The sequence below is a fragment of the Leucoraja erinacea genome, chromosome 2, assembly GCF_028641065.1.
Source record: "Leucoraja erinacea ecotype New England chromosome 2, Leri_hhj_1, whole genome shotgun sequence".
Classification (NCBI taxonomy): domain Eukaryota; kingdom Metazoa; phylum Chordata; class Chondrichthyes; order Rajiformes; family Rajidae; genus Leucoraja; species Leucoraja erinaceus.
In genome coordinates, this window is record NC_073378.1 from 55,388,229 (window position 1) to 55,413,591 (window position 25,363).

At 40.7% G+C, this 25,363-nt stretch overlaps 1 protein-coding gene across 2 annotated transcripts in view; it reads left to right on the top strand.

Annotated features, from left to right (window-relative positions):
- LOC129710200 (contactin-associated protein-like 2) overlaps positions 1–25,363 on the top strand; it is a 1,639,166-nt gene that overhangs the window by 1,493,128 nt on the left and 120,675 nt on the right. For both annotated transcript variants that reach the window (XM_055657015.1, XM_055657024.1), the window contains exons 17-19: positions 1,801–2,019; positions 6,118–6,354; positions 19,449–19,673. In XM_055657015.1, the coding sequence (XP_055512990.1) occupies positions 1,801–2,019; positions 6,118–6,354; positions 19,449–19,673 (681 nt within the window). The remainder of the gene's footprint in view (positions 1–1,800; positions 2,020–6,117; positions 6,355–19,448; positions 19,674–25,363) is intronic.

Consider the following 25,363-nt stretch of genomic DNA (forward strand, 5'->3'; position numbering starts at 1 on the left):
GAGATAACAGACATTTGGGGGTCAGTTCTGCTGTGGAAGTGCCAGGAGGTATACCAGTCAAATGTTGCCAGAAGACGAGGAGAGTTATGGAGAAGGGACTATGCTTTCCGTGGAAAGGATAGACATTCTCAAATATGCTTTATAAATAGTTGAATTTGAAAATTCTATGCCAAAATGAATCAGAATTAATTGCATTGAAATGATAACATCAAATTGAGAGTCCATTTGTTTTGTTCGTGCATTTTATTGCCCTATCAATCCTCTTCTGCCACAGCCTGCCCAACAAATCTATCCTATGCAAAATCTTCTCCAAATAAACCCTTATTGCAGTCAAAGTAAATCCTATTCTCACCCTCATGAGTAGGCCACACTAATTATGAGCTGGAAACTAAAAGGACTGTGCATCTCCTCACAACCCGGCTGAAAGAGGCAACAATAATTTAAGATTTAGCATATGTAAGTTTGGTATAGCGTGTGTAAAATTTAAAATTATTCTTTGATCTTTTTGGGGCAATTTGGCCAAGCACTTTGAATAATCAGAATGGTCACACCCTAACAGATGCTAGATGTGATATTTGTTAACTGGATCAAGATTTGATGTGACAACGACTTTTAAAAAATCATTGGAATTTATTTGTGGTTAGTATATCATGATCCTAATGTATGCTTGTGATATAAATGCAAATTATTACTGATAATAAGAAAAGAATGAATCTGGAATATTTCTAGTGATATAACCTGAGTAAAGATATAAAGACGATATAGGGTAGACAATTTAGTTACATTTTCTGAGGACAAATCCTGTTGTTTTAACATGATTCTTCAATTTCAGGAAGATGCATTTGAACATCTCCCTGAATTCATACAGATTTATAAGACAGTTGGTGGCTCATCAGAGGTCAGATGAGCAAATGTGTCCATTTTTCATACTTTGTCTGATTTGACATATGGGCAATTATGAAATGACCACAGAAGTGTATATCATTTTTCAATGATTGGTAATGTAATTATCACATTCCCCATGGGAAGTAGACTCTCTCAGTCATCTTCATTGTCTTCCTGTGTGCTCGTGACAAGTAAAGCTACTGAAATTATTGTGATCTTCTCAACTTTATATGTAGAAATTCCTCCAATTAAAGATTTTTTTTTTGCTCAGACTTCAAAAACAATCATGATTTTTTGGGCACATAAGATCTTTATCCAATGCAGTAGGATTTTAAGAATGCGTAACTTTTAAAACCAGGTATACATAATAAGCAGAAAGAGCTAATGTCTGCAAAATTGTCATAAAATGAAATATGAATGTGTACTACATGTTACGATTTCCAGTTTTACGAAAACCATTAAGGGAAGTTATGAACATTGTATGAATACAATGAAGTCTGCAATTTTCTTTTCGGTTTCTCCTTGTGTAAAACAAGATAAATCAGGGAGGAATCCGGACCTAACCCCACCCCAACTGCTGCCCTACTCTCCCCCCCCCCCCCCCCCCCCTCTCCCCCTCCTTCTTCTCTCCCCTTCTCTGTTCCCCCTTCCATCTCTCTCTGTCTCTTTCTTTCCCTCTCCCTCTCGGCAGCTCAGTCTCACTCCAAATCTACAAGGCACAGTTAGTAGTGAGTCCTCTCTCTCTTTTTTTCAGGCACCTTATAGGGTGTTGCACCTTGATTATTCTCATTCATGCCCACATTTTATCTCACTGTCATCACCACATTCTTCTTGCCCCCACCCCTCCACCCCCCAATCAGCCTAACCTTTACGTCATATTAAAACCAAATTAAATTATGATAATTTTATCTTCAGCACCAACGGATGTGGCATTTTCATTTGACGTGGGGAATGGCCCAGTGGAACTTGTAGTGAAATCCCCCAATCCTTTGAATGATGACCAGTGGCATCGAGTCGTTGCTGAACGCAGTGTAAAAGAAGCAAGCCTACAAGTAGATCTACTACGCAGGGACTTCAGAAAGGCACCAACCCAGGGTCACACTAGACTGGAACTCTACAGCCAACTCTATGTGGGTAAGAAATTAACATGTCATTCATTACATTAACAAATTCAAACTCTCAGGATGCTTGTTTCAACTATTTAAATGCTTTGTTGCTGTAGAACATTGAATTAATCTGAAAAAAAACAAACAGGTGTGTGGTTATATTAAAGTCTGGTCTTCAGTTGGTACAAAAAAGAGGAATTATATAAAATATCTTAATCCTTCCATGCATAAATGGCTTTGCTCCAAATACATTCTTGGGAGTGAAGGGAAATGAAGAAAGTGTAGTTGGACTGAAGTATTTAATGGAATGACTGGGTCAGCTTTCGTGGACAAATGCCCTCAATATTCAGCTGCTTCTTGTTTGCCTTGCATGCTATATTCACAGCATTTTCACTCAAACACCTAACTGGAAAAAATTATTTTGCAAAGAATTTTAAATGCAGTAATAGATGAAACAAGCCAATTGTACTACTTAGTAATTCGTACTTAATTATCATCAGTGCTTGAGAAATCTTTGGGATTTTTTTTGCTTTCACAGCCTGGCAGCAACTTGGTAAAGTCACACACTCTTTATAGAATGCAATAGATTTTCATTTCCATTAGTGAAGCAAAACTGGGATTATTGATTGATAAATTTTGGAATCATCTTGGTTAATTGCACTATCTGGTGGTGTAATGATTTCATCCTCATTACACATTGCTGGAAGCCCAAAATGCATGATGGTTTCAGCTTATTGCCACTATAGCTCTAATAGACATTTGGCAGAAAGGTCACAAATTTAGTTAGGTTCTTTAAATTCTTCTTTGGACTTTAATATAATAACTCTAAATAAGAATGTGCAGATATAAAGAATAAAACATCTCCAAAAACAGTGGAAGTTTTGAATTCATTGTAATATTTGGCATTTTGTACCTGGAAACTTAACAGTTTCCTGGTACAAAAACTTAACAGTTTTTCAAAAGAAAAATCATAATTCTCTTTGCTTTCATTAATTTTACTGTTAGTTGTTCCTCTTTCTTAATGGTTGAATGGTCACAGGCAATATAACTGGGGTGGTAGGTAGTTTCTCAATCCCCAAAGCTATTTTAATGGTTGATCACCAGTCGCAATCCATCACTTGCAACTACTGTCATTAATTGACTGAGACAAGGTTAGGGGAAAAAAATGGATGGGGCTCCCAACTAAACCTTGATTGAGAACAGTAATTATCATGAATTGGATCAGATTTGATAGACATGGACATTTTAAGTGTCTAACAGAAAGAATGGCACATTAATTCGGCATTCTGTTCTATAGAAATGGAACGATTAAAACAGGAAATTAAAAACATTATCATATTTGTAACTTAATCTTTGCAATGAAGCATCAAGAGACATCTGCTTGTGTCATCGGCATTTGCAACTGGAAATACACTAACAACAGAAGTTATTCTTTTAAAGGGCTACCTCAAGCATAAAAATAATCATGTTGTTTAAGTCAACAATTCAAATAATTACATTATTTCAAATTAAAACAGTTTTCCTTAGTTAAAGAGTCTAATACACAAACATAGTATAGAAAGAGTACAATATATTTTACTATCCATCACTAAACTGATCGTCTGATTTGTCTAAGATAGACACAAAATGCTGGAGTAACTCAGCAGAACAGGCAGCATCTCTGGAGAGAAGGAATGGGTGGCATTTCGGGTCGAGACCCTTCTTCAGACTTCTCTTCAGAGATGCTTCCTGTCCCGCTGAGTCATTCCAGCATTTTGTGTCTATCTTTGATTTAAACCAGCATCTGCAGTTCTTTCCTACATATCTGATTCACCTATATGTAGTTCAAAATGGCAGAATGTCATCCTTCATCCGTATCTTTTTTGAGAGAAACAATATCTTCTCTTACCAGTTGCAAGAGGAATGATAATCTCCTCATCTCACCTTGCCATTCACTGCAAGTGATTTACATATCAATTCAATCATCAACATCACAGCCACTTTACCCAAAGTTCAAGTCAACGGTAAATTGAGTTTATTGATATGCACAGGTACAGTGAAGTACAGGTGCAATGAAAATCTTGCTTGCAATGATTTTAATATCATTTCAACTCTTGGAAATTTAAAATCTATATTTTCCCAGCAGAAGTTCCAGTGATGGCACATAGTGGTGGTGATGGCACATTTAGATGCTTATCCCATAACTCTCACAATCAGAGTCACAGCAAAGCCATGAAAACTTTTTTTAAAGAATAAAACCAAAGCACTAATTGTGTTTCTGGGCTGGAGCACTATATATTTCCCAATTATTTATGTCCATTCAGAGAATTTAAGATGGGTGAAACTGATCAAACATTTGGTCCAGGCGCTGTTCATTCAGTTCTCTGTTCTAGTTTTGGATCTGTAACCACATCTCAGACAATTCTTAAATTGATTCACACTTTGGTTAAATCACCTTAAATCATACTCTGATGAAGGGTCGACCCGAATTGTCACCTATCGATGTTGTTCAGATATGCTGTCTGACCCACTGAGTAATTCCAGTGCTTTGTGTAAACCAGCTTCTGCAGTTCCTTGTTTCTATATTAATCAGCTGTTTATTTACCATGCAACGTTGTAGGAAGGTTGTGTAGATGCTGGTTTAAACCAAAGATAGACACAAAATGCTGGAGTAACAGCAGGGCAGCCAGCATCTCTGGATAGAAGGAATGGGTGGCATTTCGGGTCAAGACCCTTCATCAGACTGAATCAGGGGAGAGGAACATACAGATATAAGGAAATGTAAGGTGTGAAAATGAGACAAAGGGGATGAATAGATTGAATTCAATTTCCTTTATTGTCATTCAAACCTAAGTTCGAACAGAATTTCGTAGCATGCAGTCATGACAGGAAAAAAAAAACGCAACATGAACACAATTTAACACAAACATACATCATAGTGAATCTCCAGGCACCTTCTCACTGTGATGGAAGACATAAAGTCTTATCTCTTCCTTGCTTGTTCTCCCGCTGCGTTGAGGTGATCGAGGCTCTCGATGTTGAAGCCCTCGCCGGGTGATGGTAAATCCCGCGGCCGATTTTTAAGCTCCGCGAACGGGCAGACGAAGCTGCTACCCTCCAGTCCAGCGGACGAAGCTGCTGTTGCGGGAGCTCCCGAGAATCGGTCACCAACCAGTGACCTGCGAGCTCCCGATGTTACCCCGTCCACAGGGCTCGCGGCCGAAGCCTCGGAGATCAATGAAGATGAAGGATAATATAGAATAGATCATTGTTGGCTGGTAGAAGGTAACAACAGAACAAACAGAGATCAAATGTAAATGAGGACAGTCAGACTAATCAGAGAACTGAGATGGGGGGAGGGATGGAGAGAGAGGGAAGACAAAGCTTACTGAAGTTAGAGAAGTCATTATTCATACCGCTGGGGTGTAAGCTGCCCAAGCGAAATATCAGGTGTTGTTACTCCAATATGCGCTGGGCCCCACTCGGACAATGGAGGAGGCCCAGGACAGATAGGTCCGTGTGGGAATGGGAGGGGGAGTTAAAGTGTTCAGCAACCGGGAGATCAGGTAGGTTTAGGTGAACTGAGCAGAGGTGTTCAGTGAAACCATCACTGAGCCTGCACTTGGTCTCGCCGGTATACAGGAGTCCAGACCTGGAACAGCGGATACAGGAGATGAGACTGGAGGAGGTGCAAGTGAACCTCTGTCTCACCTGAAAAGACTGTCAGGGTCCTTGGATTGAGTTGAGGGGTAGGTATTGGGACAGGTGTTGTTGGGGAAATTAACTGGTGCTTTGGGTGGGAAGGGACGAGTTGACCAGGGAGTTGCGGAGGGAACGGTCTCTGCAGAATGCAGATGTGGCTGGTAGTGAGATCCCGTTGGTGGTGGCGAAAATGTTGGAGGATTATGTGTCGAGGGGGAGGTATAGGGTACAGGTTTTGCCAGGTTAATGAATGGCCAATGTTTTGTGGAATGATTCCTTTAAAGTATGTCAAAAGATTAAAGAAGGTTTGTCTGTCTGCAATGCAACTTACACTGACAATACAGTAAACATTTGCATCGCTCTCCAAAAGAGTGAAAGCCCACAGGCCACAATTTCTGTCTCATCCAATTCTTCTTGCATTTTGCTTTTTTTCTCTACCTGACAGGTGCTGCAGGTGGCCAGCGGGGCTACCTTGGATGCATCCGATCTTTGAGGATGAATGGGATCACCTTGGACCTGGAGGAGAGAGCAAAAATCACTCCTGGGGTGAAGCCTGGCTGCTCGGGCCATTGCACTAGCTACGGCATGTACTGTCGAAATGGTGGAAAATGTGTGGAAAAATATAATGGCTACTCATGTGACTGCATGCGCACTGCGTATGATGGCCCCTTCTGTACAAAAGGTATGACATAAGCTCATAGAACATTGGTACTGATGTGCAAGGTAGATCATCAATTAATCAACCCTGTATCATAAGTGTTTAAGAAGGAACTGCAGATGCTGGAGAATCGAAGGTACACAAAAAAGCTGGAGAAACTCAGCGGGTGCAGCAACATCTATGGAGCGAAGGAAATAGGCAACATTTCGGGCCGAAACGTTGCCTATTTCCTTCGCTCCATAGATGTTGCTGCACCCGCTGAGTTTCTCCAGCTTTTTTGTGTACCTGTATCATAAGTGATTGGAGCAGAATCAGGCCATTTGGCCCATCACGTCTACACCACTATTCAATCATGGCTGATACATCACTCCCTCCTAACCCAATTTTCCTGCCTTCTCCCCATAACCCCTGACACCCATACGGATGAAAGGCTATATTCGTTTGAAACATAAATTATCATATTACTGCATAGGAAAGATGAAGTAAAAAAATATATTCTAAACAAAAATTCTAAACGAAAATGTTTTCAAATTGAGTAGGAGGGTACTGGGATCTTAACATTCAATTCATAACCTTTTAAAAGGCCAGATCTGAAATAGATAATCCCACTAAATCCAATTTAAAGCCAATGAATACAAAAGCTAGGTTACCGCGAACATTAAGGGTGGCCACGGAGGCGCAGCGGTAGAGCTGCTGCCTTACAGTGCTTGCAGTGCCGTAGACCCGGGTTCGATCCCGACTACAGGTGCAGTCTGCACGGAGTTTGTACGTTCTCCCCGTGACCGCGTGGGTTTTCTCCAAGATCTATGGTTTCCTCCCACACTCCAGACGTACAGGTATAGTAGGTTAATTGACTTGGTGTATGAGTAAATTGTCCCTCGTGTGTGTAGGGTAGTGTGTTAAGCGCCTGTCCCACTTACGTGTCCTTGGCGCGCAAATTATGCAACCTCGTGGTCGCGTTGAGGCGCACGGGCATCGTATGGCCGCACGGGGCCACTCTCACTTAGAAGCGTGAAGGGGTATGTGGTTGTGCGCGACATCGCGTGGGGCTCCGAAACGTCACCCATTGCTTCTCTCGAGAGATGCTGCCGGTCCCGCTGAGTTACTCCAGCTTTGTGTCCATCTTCAAATGACTTCACGCGCTCCAGGCGGCCGTGCATACGCATGTAATCGCGCCCGACCTTCGTGGGGCTGTCGCGGCTCAACGCGACCATGAGGTCGCGTAATTTGCGTGCCAAGGACACGCAAGTGGGACAGGCCCTTTAATGTGCGGACTCGGTGGGCCGAAGGGCCTATTTCCACATCTGTATCTCTAAACTAAAAAAATTAAACTTGCGATAGATTTAAATTTTGAACATAAGTTTGACATAGGTTGACATGGGTTTAAGGTGATGACGAAAAAGATTTGATGGGAATCTGAGGGGTAACATTTTCCCACATTGGGTAGACACAGAGTCTCTAGCCGAGAGTAAGGGAATCAATAACCAAAGGACATAGGTTTAAGGTGAAGGGGGAAAGATTGAATAGGAATCAGAGGGGTAACATTTTCACACAAAGGGTGGTGGGTGTATGGAAACGAGCTGCCAGAGGCGGTAGTTGAGGCAGGGACTATCATAACATTTAAGAAACAATTGGACAGGTACATAGACAGGACAAGTATAGAGGGATATAGGCGAAACACAGACAGTTGGAACTCATGTAGATGGGACATGTTGGTTGTGTGGGCCAGTTGTGCCAAAGGGCCTGTTTCCACACTGTTTGATTCTATGACTTTATAACCCCTCAATAGGACATGAATTGAAACTTCACCAAAATGTTTCACAGAATGAATGAAGCATTGAAATGAGACTTATGTTGAGAAATTTCAGTGTAGGGAGATATAAGTTTTCAAAGTTATAATAAGGTAAATAACAAGATATTGCCACTGGTGAACAACAAAGTATTCATACAGTATATATTTCAAATAATCACAAACATAAAAAAGATGCATTTAGAAAAAAATGTCTTCATGTGTCTTATGGAATGTGTACTTATTTATGATGGGGAAATCATGCTTGACTAATCTTCTGGAATTTTTTGAAGATGTAACTTGGAAAATGGACAAGGGAGAGCCAGTGCATGTAGTGTACCTAGACTTTCAGAAAGCATTTGATAAGGTCCCACATAGGAATTAGTGGGCAAAATTAGAGCACAGAGCATAGTATTGGGGGTAGGGTGCTGACATGGATAGAAAATTGGTTGGCAGACAGGAAACAAAGAGTAGGGATTAACGGGTCCCTTTCAGAACGGCAGGCAGTGACTAGTGGGGTACCGCAAGGCTTGGTGCTGAGACGGCAGCTATTTACAATTGATCTTACAAAAATAAATCTATTGATGCTCCAGACACATCATCAGTGATGTAACCTGGGGTCATTGGGCGTTTCGGGTCTTTCAACATCAAACACCCTCGCCTAGGCGACCCAGCCGTGGTTGACCAGACCACGACTTGTGTTTCAGGTGGCATTCGCTCCTCCCCATGGACCTTCTCCCCTGATCTAGAGCCATCTCAAGGCCTTCTCCGCTCCCTCTGTGGTGTTCTTGATGGCTCTTCTCCTCACCACTCCGTTGATGTCCAGTGCACTCAAGGCTTTGTAGAGCGATTGCCCTGCAAAACCTCTGCAGCCAACCTTGATTTAGATGAAGGGATTAAGAGTAACATTAGCAAATTTGCACATAACATAAAGCTGGGCGGCAGTGTGAACTGTGAGGAGGATGTTATGAGGATGCAGGGTGAAGTTAAGTGAGTGGGCAGATGCATGGGAGATGCAGTTTAAAGTGGATAAATGTGAGGCTATCCACTTTGGTGGCAAGAACATGAAGGCAGATTATTATCCGAATGGTGTCAAGCTAGGAAAAGGAGAAGTACAACAAGATCTAGGTGTCACAAAAAGTAAGTATGCTGGTACAGCAGGCAGTGAAGAAAGCTAATGTTGGCCTTCATAACAAGAGGAGTTGAGTATAGGAGCATAGGGGTCCTTCTACAGTTGTACAAGGCCCTAGTGAGACCACACCTAGAGTATTGTGTGCAGGTTTGATGTGCAAATTTGAGGAAGGACATTCTTGCTATTGAGTGAGTACAGCATAGGTTCACGAGGTTAATTCCCGGGATGGTGGGACTCTCATATATTGAAAGAATGGAGCGACTGGGTTTGTATACACTGGAGTTTAGAAGGATGAGAGGGGTCTTATTGAAACGTATAAGATTATTAAGGGATTGGACACGCTAGAGGCAGGAAACGTGTTCCCGATGTTCGGGCAGTCCATAACTAGGGGTCATAGTTTAAGAATAAGGGGTCGTTTAGAACGGAGATGAGGAAAACCATTTTCACCTAGAGAGTTGTGAATCATAGATTCTTGATTAGTATGGGTGTCAGGGGTTATGAGGACAAGGCAGGAGAATGGGATAGGATGGAGAGATAGACCAGCCATGGTTTACTGGTGGCGTAGACTTGATGGGCCGAATTACCTCATTCTACTCCTATCACTTATGATGTTGTGAGCGATTGAAATTCCATGGTTCTTCACCTTCAGCTTCTTATCGATGAGCATTCTCAATGTTAAACCATTTATGGACTTTTGTTCTCAATATTAGGATTACTTCTATTAATTTTTTTCAGGAAATTTAGTGTCAAGTTATAATAAAACTTGTAAAATCCGACATATTCTGCACTTTCCTTCACATTTTTGTCATTATACACCAGCTAACACAATCCTTGTATTTTTGTGCAATCACATTAAATTTCTTCATAGCTCCTTAAATATGGTAACAATTGTAGAGAAGTGATCAGATTTGAGCGTATTAATAAAGGATTTATTTTTACCAATCACACCAGATGTATGATCATAATGCAAACATATTTTAATTAAATCTGTTCTCTGTAAATATACTTCAGGGAGGCATACAGTAAAATCCACGTTGACACATTTATTTGGAATACACCTAGATATTTATTTCCTCGCGTGAGGATAGAAATATTTATTTGCCTGTAACTGTTGAATCCATACATTGCACTTCAACATGTAATAAGCAGACATTATCCTTTGGATTTCTTGTAAGTCTTTAACTATCATCTTAATAGTCCTGCCTGACACAAAGATTAAAATTGCAGCATAATGAGATAAAACCTCACTTAAACAATGTTTAATACAGTGCAATAAAAATGATTCATCACTTCATTATCTCTGCCTCGAACATTAACTAGCAATATATTGTTTAGGCAAATCAAGGAAGAGAAAGTTAGAACTAATTTACTCGTGCGCCACTTGACAAAAGGAACATTCTGGGAACATCGTTAATCTTCAATTTCCTTTCATTTAAAAATGCCCTTGACCCTCTTCGTCACAGGAACATTCCCCAATCTTACACCCTTGATTGAATTCCTCTAATTTACTTTCTTTATCTGATTTATAAGGTTGGTTTGAATTGATTTTTTCTATGCAGCAAAGAAGATTATGAAGAAATCTCATTGTTCTCATATTTCCTAGAAGCAGGCCCATCAAATCCATGACAGCTCTCAGAACAATCCCAACAATCCTATTCCCCATTCCTTTCCCTGTCACCCATTCGTATACACATTCCTTTGCCACCCCTCTGAATCTCCTAGCAACCATCTATACCAGGGGCAATTTACAGTTGACATTTAGCTAGCAACCTTTGAGATGTGGAAGGAGACTGGAGCACCCAAGGAGATCCAAGTGCTTGCAGGGAGAACTCACAGACTCCACACTGGAGAGGATGCAGAAGAGGTTTCCCAGAATGCTGCCTGGATTTGGGGGTATTAGCTACTAAGAGAGGTTGGACAGACGTTAGACCACGGACAATTGAGGGGAGACCTGATAGAAGTATATAAAATTATAAGAAGCAGAGATTGATAGTCAGAACCTTTTTTCCCCAGGGTGGAAATGTCAAAGACTAGAAGGCATACCTTTATGGTGGGAGGGAGCATAGCTTTAAACTTTAAAGTAGACATGCGAGTCAAGTTTTAATTTACACAGAGGGTGGTGGGTGGTGGAGGCACATATAATAGGGGCATTTATGGACCTTTTGCAGGGAATGGAGACATATGGATAACGTCCGGGCAGATGAGATTAGTTTATTTTGGTATTGTGTTCAGCGCAGACATTGAGGGTCGAATGGCCTGTCCCTGATTTGTAATATTCTATGTTCTCACTCTTTGTTTATAAGGGAAATGGGTCTCTTGGAAAGTGCAAGGAAACGCGACTGCTGGGATTGCTCTGTTAGGTACTGACATAAACCCAGTGGGGCTCTTTCTGTGGCACATCCATTCCATCATTCTATGCAACAATCTGCTGGAGGAAGTCAGCGGGTCATGTGGCATCTTAGCGGGTAAAGTAATTGCCCACCTTTTGGGTTGAAACCCTGCATCAGGATTGAGAGTGGAGAGGGAAAAATGGCGGTATAACGAGGAGAGGGGTACTGGTGAGATAGTGGCCAGAGCATGAGGTCTCAAGATTTGCCATTACTTTCAATGTTATTGAAACTAAGCTCATACTCACAAGATTATTGTGAAACTGTGATGATGCTTGCTGATATGGTAATACGTGTCAAACAGTGTGCAGGAATATTCACATCATTACAATGTATGATTAACATTCCTTTTCTGCCCACAATTTTAACTTGGATAATTTTCTTCTGCTAGCACAGTTGAGATGTTTAATTTGAACTGCGTTCCCCATTTACCACCGGGTCAATATATAATAATAATTAAAAACTTGTAAATTCATGAATATCTGTACTGCACTTCAAATATAAGCTACATATATTAACAAATGGCTAATTATGGATTTATTACCGAGGTTCAAAGAACACTATTAATATTTAATTTGTTTTCTTTCTTCACTAGCTGATGCAATGAGAGTGCCCCGGGTAGAGGGAGAAGTTTATCCCCAATAAATAATTACAGAATATTTAAATACATTTTTTAGAACCATGATTAGCTTTTATCTTAGGTTTGCGCTTGTCTGATAAATTTAATCCAAAATATCATGTTTTAACATTTATAGCCATATTTCTCAAGTGAAATGTAACTTAACCAGTAGAGGAATAATGATTGTAAATATAAAGACATTAAGGAACAGAGATTACACAGCAGGGTGCATAATAATGAAGTTCAAATAGCTTGGGTGCTTCAGAAATTAAAGCTATAATTTTTCAACACTGATTCATAAAGCTGTCAGGGGGTTTGTGGGATAACTTGAATTTTTGTGAAGCTATGCCTCTGAAAATGTGTTACATCACTGTTTTTCTGTAACAGAAATTTTTTTTAAACTTTCTGTTCCTGGACATTAATTTGTACGTTTATCAAACTTAACTATGCATTATCAACTTGATAGATTTTTAAAATCATTTGATTTATTGTTTATATTGACGGGTGCTAATAGAAATGTTTTAAATGATTTAAGATGAATCGGGGGAAGAACATGAACAAATGAAGGCTCTGTACTGCAAGTATATAATAGGCCAAATATGACACCTTAAAATTTCACTATGGCAGAGGATCTTATTAAATAGAACAGCAGGTATAAGAGGCCAATGGCCTTCTCTAGTTCTATTTCTTAAGTTCTAACATTTCACCAACACGCAAATTAGGCCCGATCTGATATTTGTATGTTATTATTCAGTACAGCTTAAAGATACAGAATGGAAGCAGGCCCTTTGGCTCACTGAGTCCACGTCGAACATTGATCACCTGATCATACTAGTTCTATGTTATTTTGCTTTCTCATCCACTCCTTCTTCACAAAGGGCAAATTACAGTTGACCAATTGGGAAAATACCAGAGCTGTCCTCAAGGACTGCTTGGCGTGAAGGTGATCCCAGTGTCATTAGCTAAGGAATTCATGTACTTAGACTGAGTGACAAAGAGATGGCAATAAATTTCCAAATCCAAACCCTTGCATTACCTGGGAAAAAATTGCAATAGATGGCATCCCTGGGCTAACTTTGTAATTTTAGTTGATAGAGTTAGAGTCAAAGAGTCATAGAGTCATGTAGCACGGAAACAGGCCCTTCAGCCCAACTCTTCCAATGTCGAACAAGATTCCCCATCTAAGCACGTCCAATTTTCCCACATTTGGTCTATATTCTCCTCAACTTTTACTATCCATGTACTAGTCCAAGTGCCTTTTCAATTTTGTTTTTGCTCCTGCCTCAACCACTCATTCTGGCAGCCCATTCCGCTTACCTAACCCCCAATGAGTGAAAATGGTGCCCCTCAGATTCCTATTATATCATTCCACTCTCACTTAAAACCAATCTACGCCAGTTTAGGTTGTGAGCTTATGACCAGCTGCTAAAGAAGCTTTGGCTTCCTAAACGTACAGTAAACATGTGCACCATCATTCCTCTGCTCCCCACTGCAGTGGAATGTATTTAATTCCCTTTTGAATTGTTTAATTGAGTTAATGTTTGCAATATACCCTTTTTTCCAACATCTGATCTCACCATACAAGTTGTTAGACATGCTACTATTAAATTATTTTTCTAAGATATTATCGTAATAAAATGAGCTCTTATCACAAGATGCTAACTAAATATGGCTTCCTGAATTCCTGGAGTCATGACCTCAGCTTGGAGAACTCAGTCTTGTTATAATAGCAGTTACGTGCTATTGACTAGAGCAAATAAAATTGACTCAGCTCAACTTTATAATTAAGTTTAGTGCGCAGTACCATTCATTATTGTTGAAATAATAACTAGATACAACAGTAAAAATAACAGGCATTCATTATCTAACGGCCATATTATTACACTGTTAGACTAAATCAAACATTAAATAACAATTATATATAGAGCTTCACAGCTGCATTTGACATTAAAATGTCAGGAGGTTTCATAGAACATAGAACAGTACAGCACTGGAACGGGCCTTTCAGCCCACAATGTTTGTGCTGAACATGCTGTTAAATTAATCTGATCTCATTTGCCTGTACATGATCCATATCCCTCTATTCTCTGCACTTCCATGTGCTATCTAAAAACCTCTTATGCGCCACAATCATATCTGCCTCGACCACTATCCCAGGCAATGCGTTCCAGGCCCCCACCACACACTACATAAAAACAAACTTGTGCCACACATCTCCATTAAACTTTCCCCCTCTCTCAGCATACCCTTGCACTCTAGAGTTAAACTTTTCCACCCTGGTAAAAAAGGTTCTGACTGTCGATCTAGGCCTCTCATCATTTATATATTTCCATCAAGTTTCCCTTCAATCTTTGACATTCCAGAGAAAGCAATCCAAGGCTATCTAACCTCTCCCAGTAGTTGAAATCCTCTAATCCAGGCAACATTCTGGCAAACCTCCTCTGCACCCTCTCCAAAACTGCATATCTTTCCTGTGGCGGGGAACACCAGAATTGAATGCAATACTCCAAATAGTTTTGTAAAGTCCGGTCAAAGGCTTGCCTTCATGAATATACAATATGTCCAGAGATAATTAATCATTTCTGGGCCTGCACCACAGATTATATATAGGGAATTAAACATACAGAACAGAACATTAGCAACAAGCAACTAAGTTGCAGTGTACCATGGACATCCCCTCAACTGGCAAAACATCTCAGTGGTGCCAGCAATCGGGGTTTGATCCAAACCTCTGGTGCTGTCTGTCCAAAGTTTGCATGCTGCCCCTGGATGATTTGTTTCCCCCCCACTTCCCAAAGGTGAGCTGTTTGGGTAAGTTAATTGGCCATTATAATAATAACAATAATAACTTTATTTGTTAAGCACCTTAAAAACAACCAAAGCTGACCAAAGTGCTGTACAGAAAAAAGAAAACAAGCAAGACATCATAAAACAGGCAGAACAACAGAACATACAACTAACACGAGGCGCATAAATTACATACAAAAATCCAAACAATAAATTAAAAAACATAAAACACAAGTACAAACAACGCAGCAAAACCAAGCAAATAAAGTTAATAAACAATTCGACACCTCACTGGTCTACAAAGGCCATGGAGAATAGATATGTCTTCAGGAGTGATTTAAAAACAGCTAGAGAAGGGGCCTGTTTAACGTGCAGAGGCAATTCATTCCACAATCTCGGAGCCGACACAGCAAAGGCACGGTCCCCTCTGAGCTTCCGCTTAGTCTTTGGCTCAATCATATTATATGTTCCCCCAAGTCAGGGTGGGTGACAGGAGAACCGGCTGGAAGAGTTAATGGGCATGAGAGAGGGAATAGGTTACAGGGAAATCAGTGGGGGAATGAGCTGGTGGGATTGCTCCTAAATGCCACTATTTTATCTGTTTCCACCCCCCCCCCTCCCCGGCAGTGCATCCAAGGCCCCCACCAATCTGTGTAAAAAAAACTTGCCCCACACATCATCATTAAACTCTCCCCCTATAAGCTATGCCCTCTCGAGTTGAACATTTCCACCCTGTAAATATTTTCCTGAGTTACATAAAACGATTAATGGTGTCACTAAAATAGCTGTTATTGTGTAGGATCGAACTGGTGTACGGGTGATCATAGGTTGGCATGGAGTAGGTGGGCCGAAGGGCCTGTTTCCACACAGTATCTCTAAACTATACTAAACTACAGGTATACATACAATTGATAGGGTGAAAAGTTTACACGTAGAACAGTGCATGATTGCCAAAGTAGATTTCAATATATCATTCCCAAGGAAGCAATAAAGTACAGAAGAGAATGCTCAGTCAGAATACTCTGTCAGGTAAATAATAGAAATAATTGGCCACAATGCTCTCAAGTTGAGAAGAAAGCAATAAACAATAGTATGAAACTGGGTGCAATAATTGGATACTTGACATGGTAAAAATCAAATATTTTTCATAAAGCAATAAAAGTGTTGCTGTGGCTATCAGATCAAAATTTATGAATGGATTAGGAATGTTCATCGTGCTTTTACAAGGATTACAACAATATCATGATGATAAAGAAAAACGGTTGGACTCGTGTCAGATCCAGCACAGCAGCTCGGCTTTTTGATTTATGCAGCAGGTTTTTCAAATATAACCTTCTGTGTGAACAATGTGAATGAGCTGCAATTGAAGAATTGCGATAGATGGATGCTGCAATGTGAACACTACAGGAACTAATTTTCTTCACATTACCTGAAGAGCAAAGTGTTTACGGTGTGATATGTGGAGCGAAATCAAACAGCCTCGCTTATCCACATTCAATTATTTCTGCACAATTTCCTCTGCAAGTTCCATCCAGGTAATCCTTGGTACCCAAAAACAAAAGGAAATATCCTCTGGTGGTTGTACTTTTTATTGTTAGCTGAAACAGAATAGCAGGCTACTAAAATTCCAGCAGATTATCTCATGGCTGTTTTATTGCTATAAGACTAACATGTACAGTCTCCTTGGCAATATGCAGTTTGCACATCTCATCTGTCAGTTTGCAACTTTGAACAACTGTCTCTTTGTCCAGGTACTATGAAGTCTCTGTCCAAATGACCAAAGAGGCTGTATACTTAACCTATTTATTTGTCAAATACTTCATCCCTTTTGCTTTTGTTGGTAGCTCTAATTCATTAAAAAATTAAACTATAGGCATAAACCCAACATCTATGTTTAAACATCTATGTTTAGACAAGGAACTGCAGATGTGGGTTTACAAAAAACTCCACAAAGTGCTGGAGTAAAGGGGCTGTCCCACTTGGGCGACCTAATCTGCGAGTTCTGGCGAGTTTGCCCTCGACTCTTTTTAAGAAAGGCGGGAGAGAGAAAACAGGGAATTATAGACCAGTTAGCCTGACATCAGTAGTGGGGAAGATGCTGGAGTCAATTATAAAACATGAGATAGCCGAACATTTGGATAGCAGTAACAGGATCGGTCCGAGTCAGCATGGATTTACGAAGGGGAAATCATGCTTGACTAATCTTCTGGAATTTTTTGAAGATGTAACTAGGAAAATGGACAAGGGAGAGCCAGTGGATGTAGTGTACTGGGACTTTAAGAAAGCATTTGATAAGGTCCCACCTGGGAGATTAGTGGGCAAAATTAGGGCACATGGTATTGGGGTTAGAGTGCAGACATGGATAGAGAATTGGTTGGCAGACATGAAATAAAGAGTAGGGATTAACGGGTCCCTTTCAGAATGGCAGGCAGTGACTAGTGGGGTACTGCAAGGTTCGGTGCTGGGACCGCAACTATTTACAATATACATCAATGCTTTGGATGAAGGAATTCAAAGTAAGATTAGCAAATTTGCAGATGACACAAAGTTGGGTGGCAGTGTGAACTGTGAGGAGGATGCTATGAAAATGCAGGGTGACTTGGACAGGTTGAGGAGTGGGCAGATGCATGGCAGATGAAGTTTAATGCGGGTTATTGTGAGGTTATCCACTTTGGTTATCTAAATGGAGTCAAGTTGTGAAAAGGGGAAGTACAACGGGATCTGGGGGTCCTTGTACATCAGTATATGAAAGTAAGCATGCAGGTACAGCAGGCAGCGAAGAAAGCAAATGGCATGTTGGCCTTTATAACACGAGGAATCAAATATAGGAGCAAAGAGGTCCTCCTGCAGTTGTACAGAGCCCTAGTGAGACCACACCTGGAGTATTGTGTGCAGTTTTGGTCCCCTAATTTGAGGAAGGACATTCTTGCTATTGAGGGAGTGCAGCGTAGGTTTACAAGGTTAATTCCTGGGATGTCGGGGCTGTCATATGCTGAGAGAATGGAGCAGCTGGGCTTGTACACTCAGGAGTTTAGAAGGATGAGAGGAGATCTCATTTAAACATAAAATATTGTTAAAGGTTTGGATTCGCTCGAGGCAGGAAACATGTTCCCGATGTTGGGGGAGTCCAGAACTAGGGGCCACAGTTTAAGAATAAGGAGTAAGCCATTTAGAACGGAGATGAGGAAACACTGGGGAGAAGAATATGGGGAGAAGGCAGGAACGGGGTACTGATTGGGGATGATCAGCCATGATCACATTGAATGGCGGTGCTGGCTCGAAGGGCTGAATGAATGGCCTACTCCTGCACCTATTGTGTATTGTATTGACTCCTACTCGGAGCATGGTCGACACGAGGTCGTAGAAGGTCTTTGTAACTCTCCTTCACGCTCGAGAGTAGTCCCCATGTACTCGAGGCCTCAGCTAGGTCGCGGCGTATTTTTCAACATGTTGAAAAATGCCTGTGAGTAAAAAAAGGTCGCCATGGAAAAAATCGATACTTTTTTTACTCGTAGGTTTAGTCGTATTAGGTCGTAGTAGGTCGGCATGTTAGTCAAAGGTAATCAAGGGTAGTCGAAGGTAGTCATAAATAGTCTTCATTATAGTCAAAGGGAGGTCAAAGGGAGGCAAAGGAGATTGAAGGAGGTCGGCTTCACTCTCCACTATTCGGTGTCCAATTTTCCCGAAGCTAGTCATAAATAGTCGAAGCAACTTCAACATAGTCGAAGGAGGTCTTCAACATGATATTTTTTCAAACTCTCCTAAATGCGCCAATTAGGTCACCCAAGTGGGAGAGCCCCTTTATCAGCAGGTCCAGAAACATCTCTGGAGAACATGAACAGGCAATGTTTTGGGTCTTGATCCCTTCCTTGTGTCACACCTGCGTACACGTTTTTCACTTTCCTCTTCCCTTCATCCCCTTCCACTATATTCCTTACTCCGGCTTCACATTTCATGTTTCTTCTATCCTTATCTCACAATTTTTGTCTTTTTATCTCTGGCCTTTGTCCATCCTTCTGCCAGCCAAAATCTCCTCTCACGGTTCCATCTATGACTTGTCATGCTTTGCCTCGCTTCTCTTCCACATTTTTCCCCCACGACTACAATCATTCTGAAGAAGGATCCCAATCCAAAATATCCTTGTTATCCATGTACTCCAGAGACACTGCCTGACCTGCTGAGTTACTCCAGCACTTTGTTTATCCACTAATAGCTTGCAGTGAAACTTCTGAAACTGCCATTTGTATCAGAACTGTAAAGTATACATACGATCAATGAGAGGGTTTGTGGTGTTACTGTTAAGCATTCAATGTATGTTTCTTTAGTTAGATGCTTATGATCTAAGTTTCCACCTGGATTTCATTATTTTCTTGAAGCTTGTGCTAACATCGATCATTTTTGCAGATGTTGGTGGATTTTTTGAGTCTGGGACCTGGATCCGTTACAACTTCCAGTCTTCAGCAGATTCCCCCAAGGAGCTCAAGAGTACACTGCAGCCAACAAACGCCAACCTGACCTTAACCAAAGAGGACCTGGTTTTCAGTTTCAGCACGACGAACACCCCCAGCATCCTCCTGTACATCAGTACCTACTCACCGGATTACATGGCTGTTATTCTGAAACACAATGGTGAGTCAGCAAGTCTTTATTTAAAAAAAATGTTTTACAAATAATCCGGGGGAAATGATTGCTGTGTGACTTGTAGAATCTTACAATGTGCAAAAATTTGTGAATTATCTTTTAGATGTGTGACATAATGTGATTACTTATCATGGAGGAATGAGGAACTGCAGATGATGGAATCTTGTGTAAAACACAAAGTGCTGGAGTAACAGTGGATCAGGCAGCATCTGCGTATGGAAATGAATAGTTGATGTTTTGTGACCCTTCTTCAGACTGATTGTAGAGGGGGAGAAAGTTGGACAAAAATTATGGGGACAGGACAAAGCCTGGCAATAGAAGGGTGGATTACTTATCAGTTTGATTTGTCTTTAGCCTTAGATGCTACCTTAACAGAAATGTTAACCTGTTTAAAATAAATGAATAAATGACTAACCACTATTGCAAAGTGCTCTTCCATTTTAGAGAGATTATACACATGTGCACCCAGAATGTGGTGACAATAACTTAAATGTATTTGTTTATTAAAATTGCAGATTTAGTACTGAATACCTCTCTCTGTACCGGTACACCATCGCAGTGTGCATCAGTTTTCTTCTACCTCTGCACATACGTCTTTCCATTCCTGTACTCATGACATTTAGGCTATAATGTCTCTCATCAACCTTTCTGCCAAAAATTAATCACTTCACACTTCTCGGTACTAAATTTAATTTGCCGTGTGTCTTTGTCCTAGTCTTTGCATGCACTTTTTTACCAGTCTGTTATTGTCATGCTCATTATTTAACACACTCCCAAGCATCGCATCATGCATATATTTGGGAATTCCACCCAGTCACTCAAAATAAATCATAAAAACAACAGTCCCAACGAGACTGGAACCTGACTGTCCAACACCCTCTCTTCAGTTATTTCTACTTGCTGATTATTATTTACCCTGACATTATATTTTTGCTGCCACTGGATTTTTAATTGCAATGGCTTCAATTTTGCTCACTGACCTTTTCCATGTCATTTTATTAAACAGCTGAAAACCCATGCAGACTAAATCTACTCCATTCTCTCCATCACAAAATTCAATTGTTAGTCCAATGTGATTTGCCTTTAACAAATCAATTCTGGCTCTCATTTATCAATTTCATTTGATCCAACAGCCTATTAACATAAGACCATAAGACAGAGGAGCAGAATTAGGCCTCTCTGCCCATCAAGTCCACTCCAACATTCGATAATGGCTAATTCACCTGCCGCATTCACCTGCCTTCTCCCCGTAACCTTTGATGTCCTTAAAGCCCTGTCCCACGGTACGAGTTCATTCCAAGAGCTCTCCCGAGTTTGCCCTGATTCGAACTCGGAGATTTACAGTGATGGCCACTCGTCGGTACTCGGGGCTCTCGTGGACATTTTCCAACATGTTGAAAAATCTTCACAAATCTTCCCGTGCTTACCTGCCATTAGCAAGTCTTCCCGAGTACCTGCCGTTAGCTGTACGAGCCGCTAAGAGACATCCCCGAGCTCCGAAGTACCTGCTACGTTCATTCTCCGTGCTTACCACGAGTTTGATTTTTTTAAAACTCGGGAGAGCTCTTGGAATGAACTCGTACCACGGGACAGGACTATTACTAAACAAGAACCTATCAGTCTCCGCTTTTAAAATATCCGTTGTCTTGGCCTCCACAACCACCTGTGGCAATGAATTTCACAGATTGACCACCCACTGGCTAAACAAATTCCTCCTCATCTCCTTTTTAAAGGTACATCCTTTTTATTCTGAGGTTGTGCCCTCTGGTTCTAAACTCTCCCATTACTGGAAACATTCTTCCCACGTCCACTCTATCTAGGTCTTTCTTTATTTGATAGGTTTCAATGTGACTTCCCCTCATTCTTCTAAACATGCTTCTGTTTCTAACATGTTCTTTACTTTTGAGACCAGTGGTTTCCTGACATGTCCTTATTTCTGAAAATCAAAATAAACTGTACAGGCTGGAAGTCTAAAATCAAAGTGGAAAATGCCAGAACCACTCTGCAGGAGAGGTCACATCTGTAGAAAGAGAAACAGAATTAACATTTTGCGAGAAAAACATCTTTAATTATAACTGAGAAAGGAAATAAAAACATTTGTTTTAGACTGCAGGTTACATGAATGGTTAAAAGAAAATATTCCCTGTAAGATGAAGCCAGGGTTACCATGCGGATAAGTTATTGATGAAGTAACGATAGTATTGGTGTAGCAGTAGTTTGTGTTAAGAGGTGATTGATGGACAGTTTCTGTACTGAATCTTTGATTTATACTCCAATCTAGCTGATGGGTGAAAGCAGGCAGTTAGAAAGAAATAACATGAACAAAGGTCATAAGTTGTGCGATGGAGTTAGAGAGTGAGAAAAACACAAAGAGAAGAAATTTAATGCTGGACAAAATGATAAGCAGGCCTTCGATGATAACAGAGAGAAAACAAAAACAGAGGTGGTATCATAGATGTGTGGGCTATGGCAACACTAGTCTTATATATACCATTTTATATCCATACCCATATCTAGGGAGGACTGAAAGATTATGGCAAGGCTCATACAACCATTTTTCTCACCACTCTCAGAAGCCTAGAATGACCAGGTGACTTGTTTAAGGATAGAGGCCTATCTAGTACCTTCTCCTTATAAATTTTAAATCCATCTATTATCCCAGTTCCCTCCCATCATCCTGAGATTTTAGCATTTTTCTTCCTTAGTAAAAAACGATTATAGGTAACTCATTAAGTATTCTAGTCATATCTTTAGGCTTTTATCACCCAGTTTTAAAATCTCTAAACGGCCCCATCGTCTGCCTAACCCCATTACCTGCTCACTAATTACCCTCACTAAACAGCTGGGAACTTTGGTAAAGGCAAAGAAAGGCAAGGGCCATGTATCTCAAAAATATATGTGACGTTAAAGATAGCAAACACTGTGCAGTTTATCTATGAGTGCATTGTTAATCTTCCTGTGGCTTGTTCAGCCAGGAAGATACCATCAGAGAAGTCTAAGTAATGCCAATATTAGCGAACTGTGGTTCTGGAGTGATGCGTGTAGTTATGTGCATGCACAACAATGATAGCAGCCAGCAGAAGACAGAGCTTAGCAGTCCCACAACAAATGGAGGAGATCAAATCTTTGCAGTCCTGCCATATGCAGTGAAGAATAATGGTGACAATTAAACCAAGCAATGGGAAGAGCCAGCTCCAGGAATGTGCTCGTCCTCAACAACTGTAGAGTTCAGGAAATGAGTGTCAAAGACAAGTCCGAGGTATTTGCAACCATCTTCAGCTAGAAGTGCTGAATGAATGATTCATCCTTGGCTTCTTCCAGTGATCCCTAGCCATTCAGAAGCAGTCTTTTCCCAATCCACTTTAACATAGAAACATAGAAATTAGGTGCAGGAGTAGGCCATTCGGCCCTTCGAGCCTGCACCGCCATTCAATATGATCATGGCTGATCATCCAACTCAGTATCCCGTACCTGCCTTTGCTCCATACCCTCTGATCCCCTTAGCCACAAGGGCCACATCTAACTCCCTCTTAAATATAGCCAATGAACTGGCCTTGACTACCCTCTGTGGCAGAGAGTTCCAGAGATTCACCACTCTCTGTGTGAAAAAAGTTCTTCTCATCTCAGTTTTAAAGGATTTCACCCTTATCCTTAAGCTGTGACCCCTTGTCCTGGACTTCCCCAACATCGGGAGCAATCTTCCTGCATCTAGCCTGTCCAACCCCTTAAGAATTTTGTACGTTTCTATAGGATTCCCTCTCAATCTCCTAAATTCTAGAGAGAATTTTGTATGACACCTAGAAACAACTGAGGATACCGAATAACGCAAAGGTTATAGTCAGATTATATCCCAGCTGCAGTGCTGAAGACCTCTGCTCCAGAACAAGCTGTGACTTTATTAAGTTGCTCTCGTTTACTTATAACGCTGGCATTCGATTGGGAGTGTAGCAGGGTCAGATGTACGCAACCTGCATCTGACAGCATGAAACTCTCTGGAACGTCGGAGGTTGAAGAGAGACTTGTTAGAAGTATATAAAATCATGGGAGGCATAGATAGTTTAAACAGTCGGAACCTATTTTCCAAGGTGAAAATGTCCAACACTAGAGGTCATAGCAACAAGGTGAGAGGGGAAAGGTTTGATGGAGTTGTGCGGGGCAAGTTTTTTTTTTTTACACAGAGTGGCAGGAGCCTGGAACGCACTGCCAATGGTGGTCATGGAGTAGATGTGAAAGTGGTGTTGCAGAGCTTATCCTTGAGGTTCAAATACATCACCATTGCTGAGCCTTCGCCATTGATCAGAAATGTAACTGGACCAGCTAATAAATGTTGTGCTTACAGTAGAGGCTGGATACCCTGAAGCAAGTGATTTATTTCTTAGTCCTCAAAAGGCATTCTACCCTTTGCAAGGCACAATTCAGAAATATGATGGAGTATTCTCACCTTGTCTGGATGAATGCATTTCCAACAATACTCAGTAAGCTCAATGCCATCACAAGCAAAGCAGCCCAGTTGACAGGCATCTTGCCTACTACATTCAATCCCTCAGAAACAATAGTACATCACAACTCTGAGGAAAATATGTCCCAATCCAGCAAGTCGACCATAGGGAAAGGCAACCGTTTAGATTTAGTTTTATTATTGTCACGCATACCAAGGTACAGTGAAAACCTTTGTTTTGCATGCTATCCAATTAAATCAGATGACACTATACATGAACACAATCAGACCAAATTAAAGTACAATAGGTAGACTGACTAGCACGCAGCAAAAACTTCTCATTACACCTAGGTACACGTGACAATAAACTAAACTAAACTAAGGGAAATGTAGAGAGTGCAAGATATAGATTATCAACATTTTAATGCAACATTTCCAGTCTAGTAGCTTCATAGGATATTATTGTCCATAAGTTACCCTTCCAGTCAACCACCTTATAACCCTATTTAAGTCTTTCAGCTCAGTTGGGCCAGTGTCCTGGAACCCCCTAGTTCACAGTGCATTGAGAGTACATTTTGCAGCATTTGTTCACTATTACATTCTCCAGGGTCATCAGAGGGGGACAGTTAACATTGACCCGACTAATGACAACCAAAAGTAATAAATGAATTGCAAAAAGCTGCTTTGCCAGTTTTTCCAAGGGAGCGTGACCTTGTAGTCCTCACTGGTCAGTACTGATTAGAAGCACACATTCTGTCACTTGTTTTTACTTCAAATAACTGATCCTAGCTTAATACTTACAGGCACTCAGGAGGTAGCTGATTATAGATGTCAATTCTTCTTACCAGGGCATTTTGTGAAGACAGGTGTAAATATTTACTGAAGTGCTGTGGTTGTGCCTACTAATTGTTTTGCTGATTGAAGCTGAGGTTTTCTAATTACAAAAGATTCTGGGAGCAAACTCTTGGTACACACTGATGACAGTGAACCTGGGTCAGAGCTGACGCACTTCAGAAAATCAGATGCAGCAGATCCATTATTTTTTATGATGCAGTGGTGATGGACACGGATTCCTACTTTGATGTGTTTCTAAAAATTACGCATAAGGCTTAATTTTGATGCAAAATTATTATTCAAATGCAATTGATTTTACCCAAATTTAGAAAAATAAATCCCCAATCAGAAGAGCTAAGCATATTACATTATTCACAGTGTCAAATTATTTTGAGTGAAACGCCTC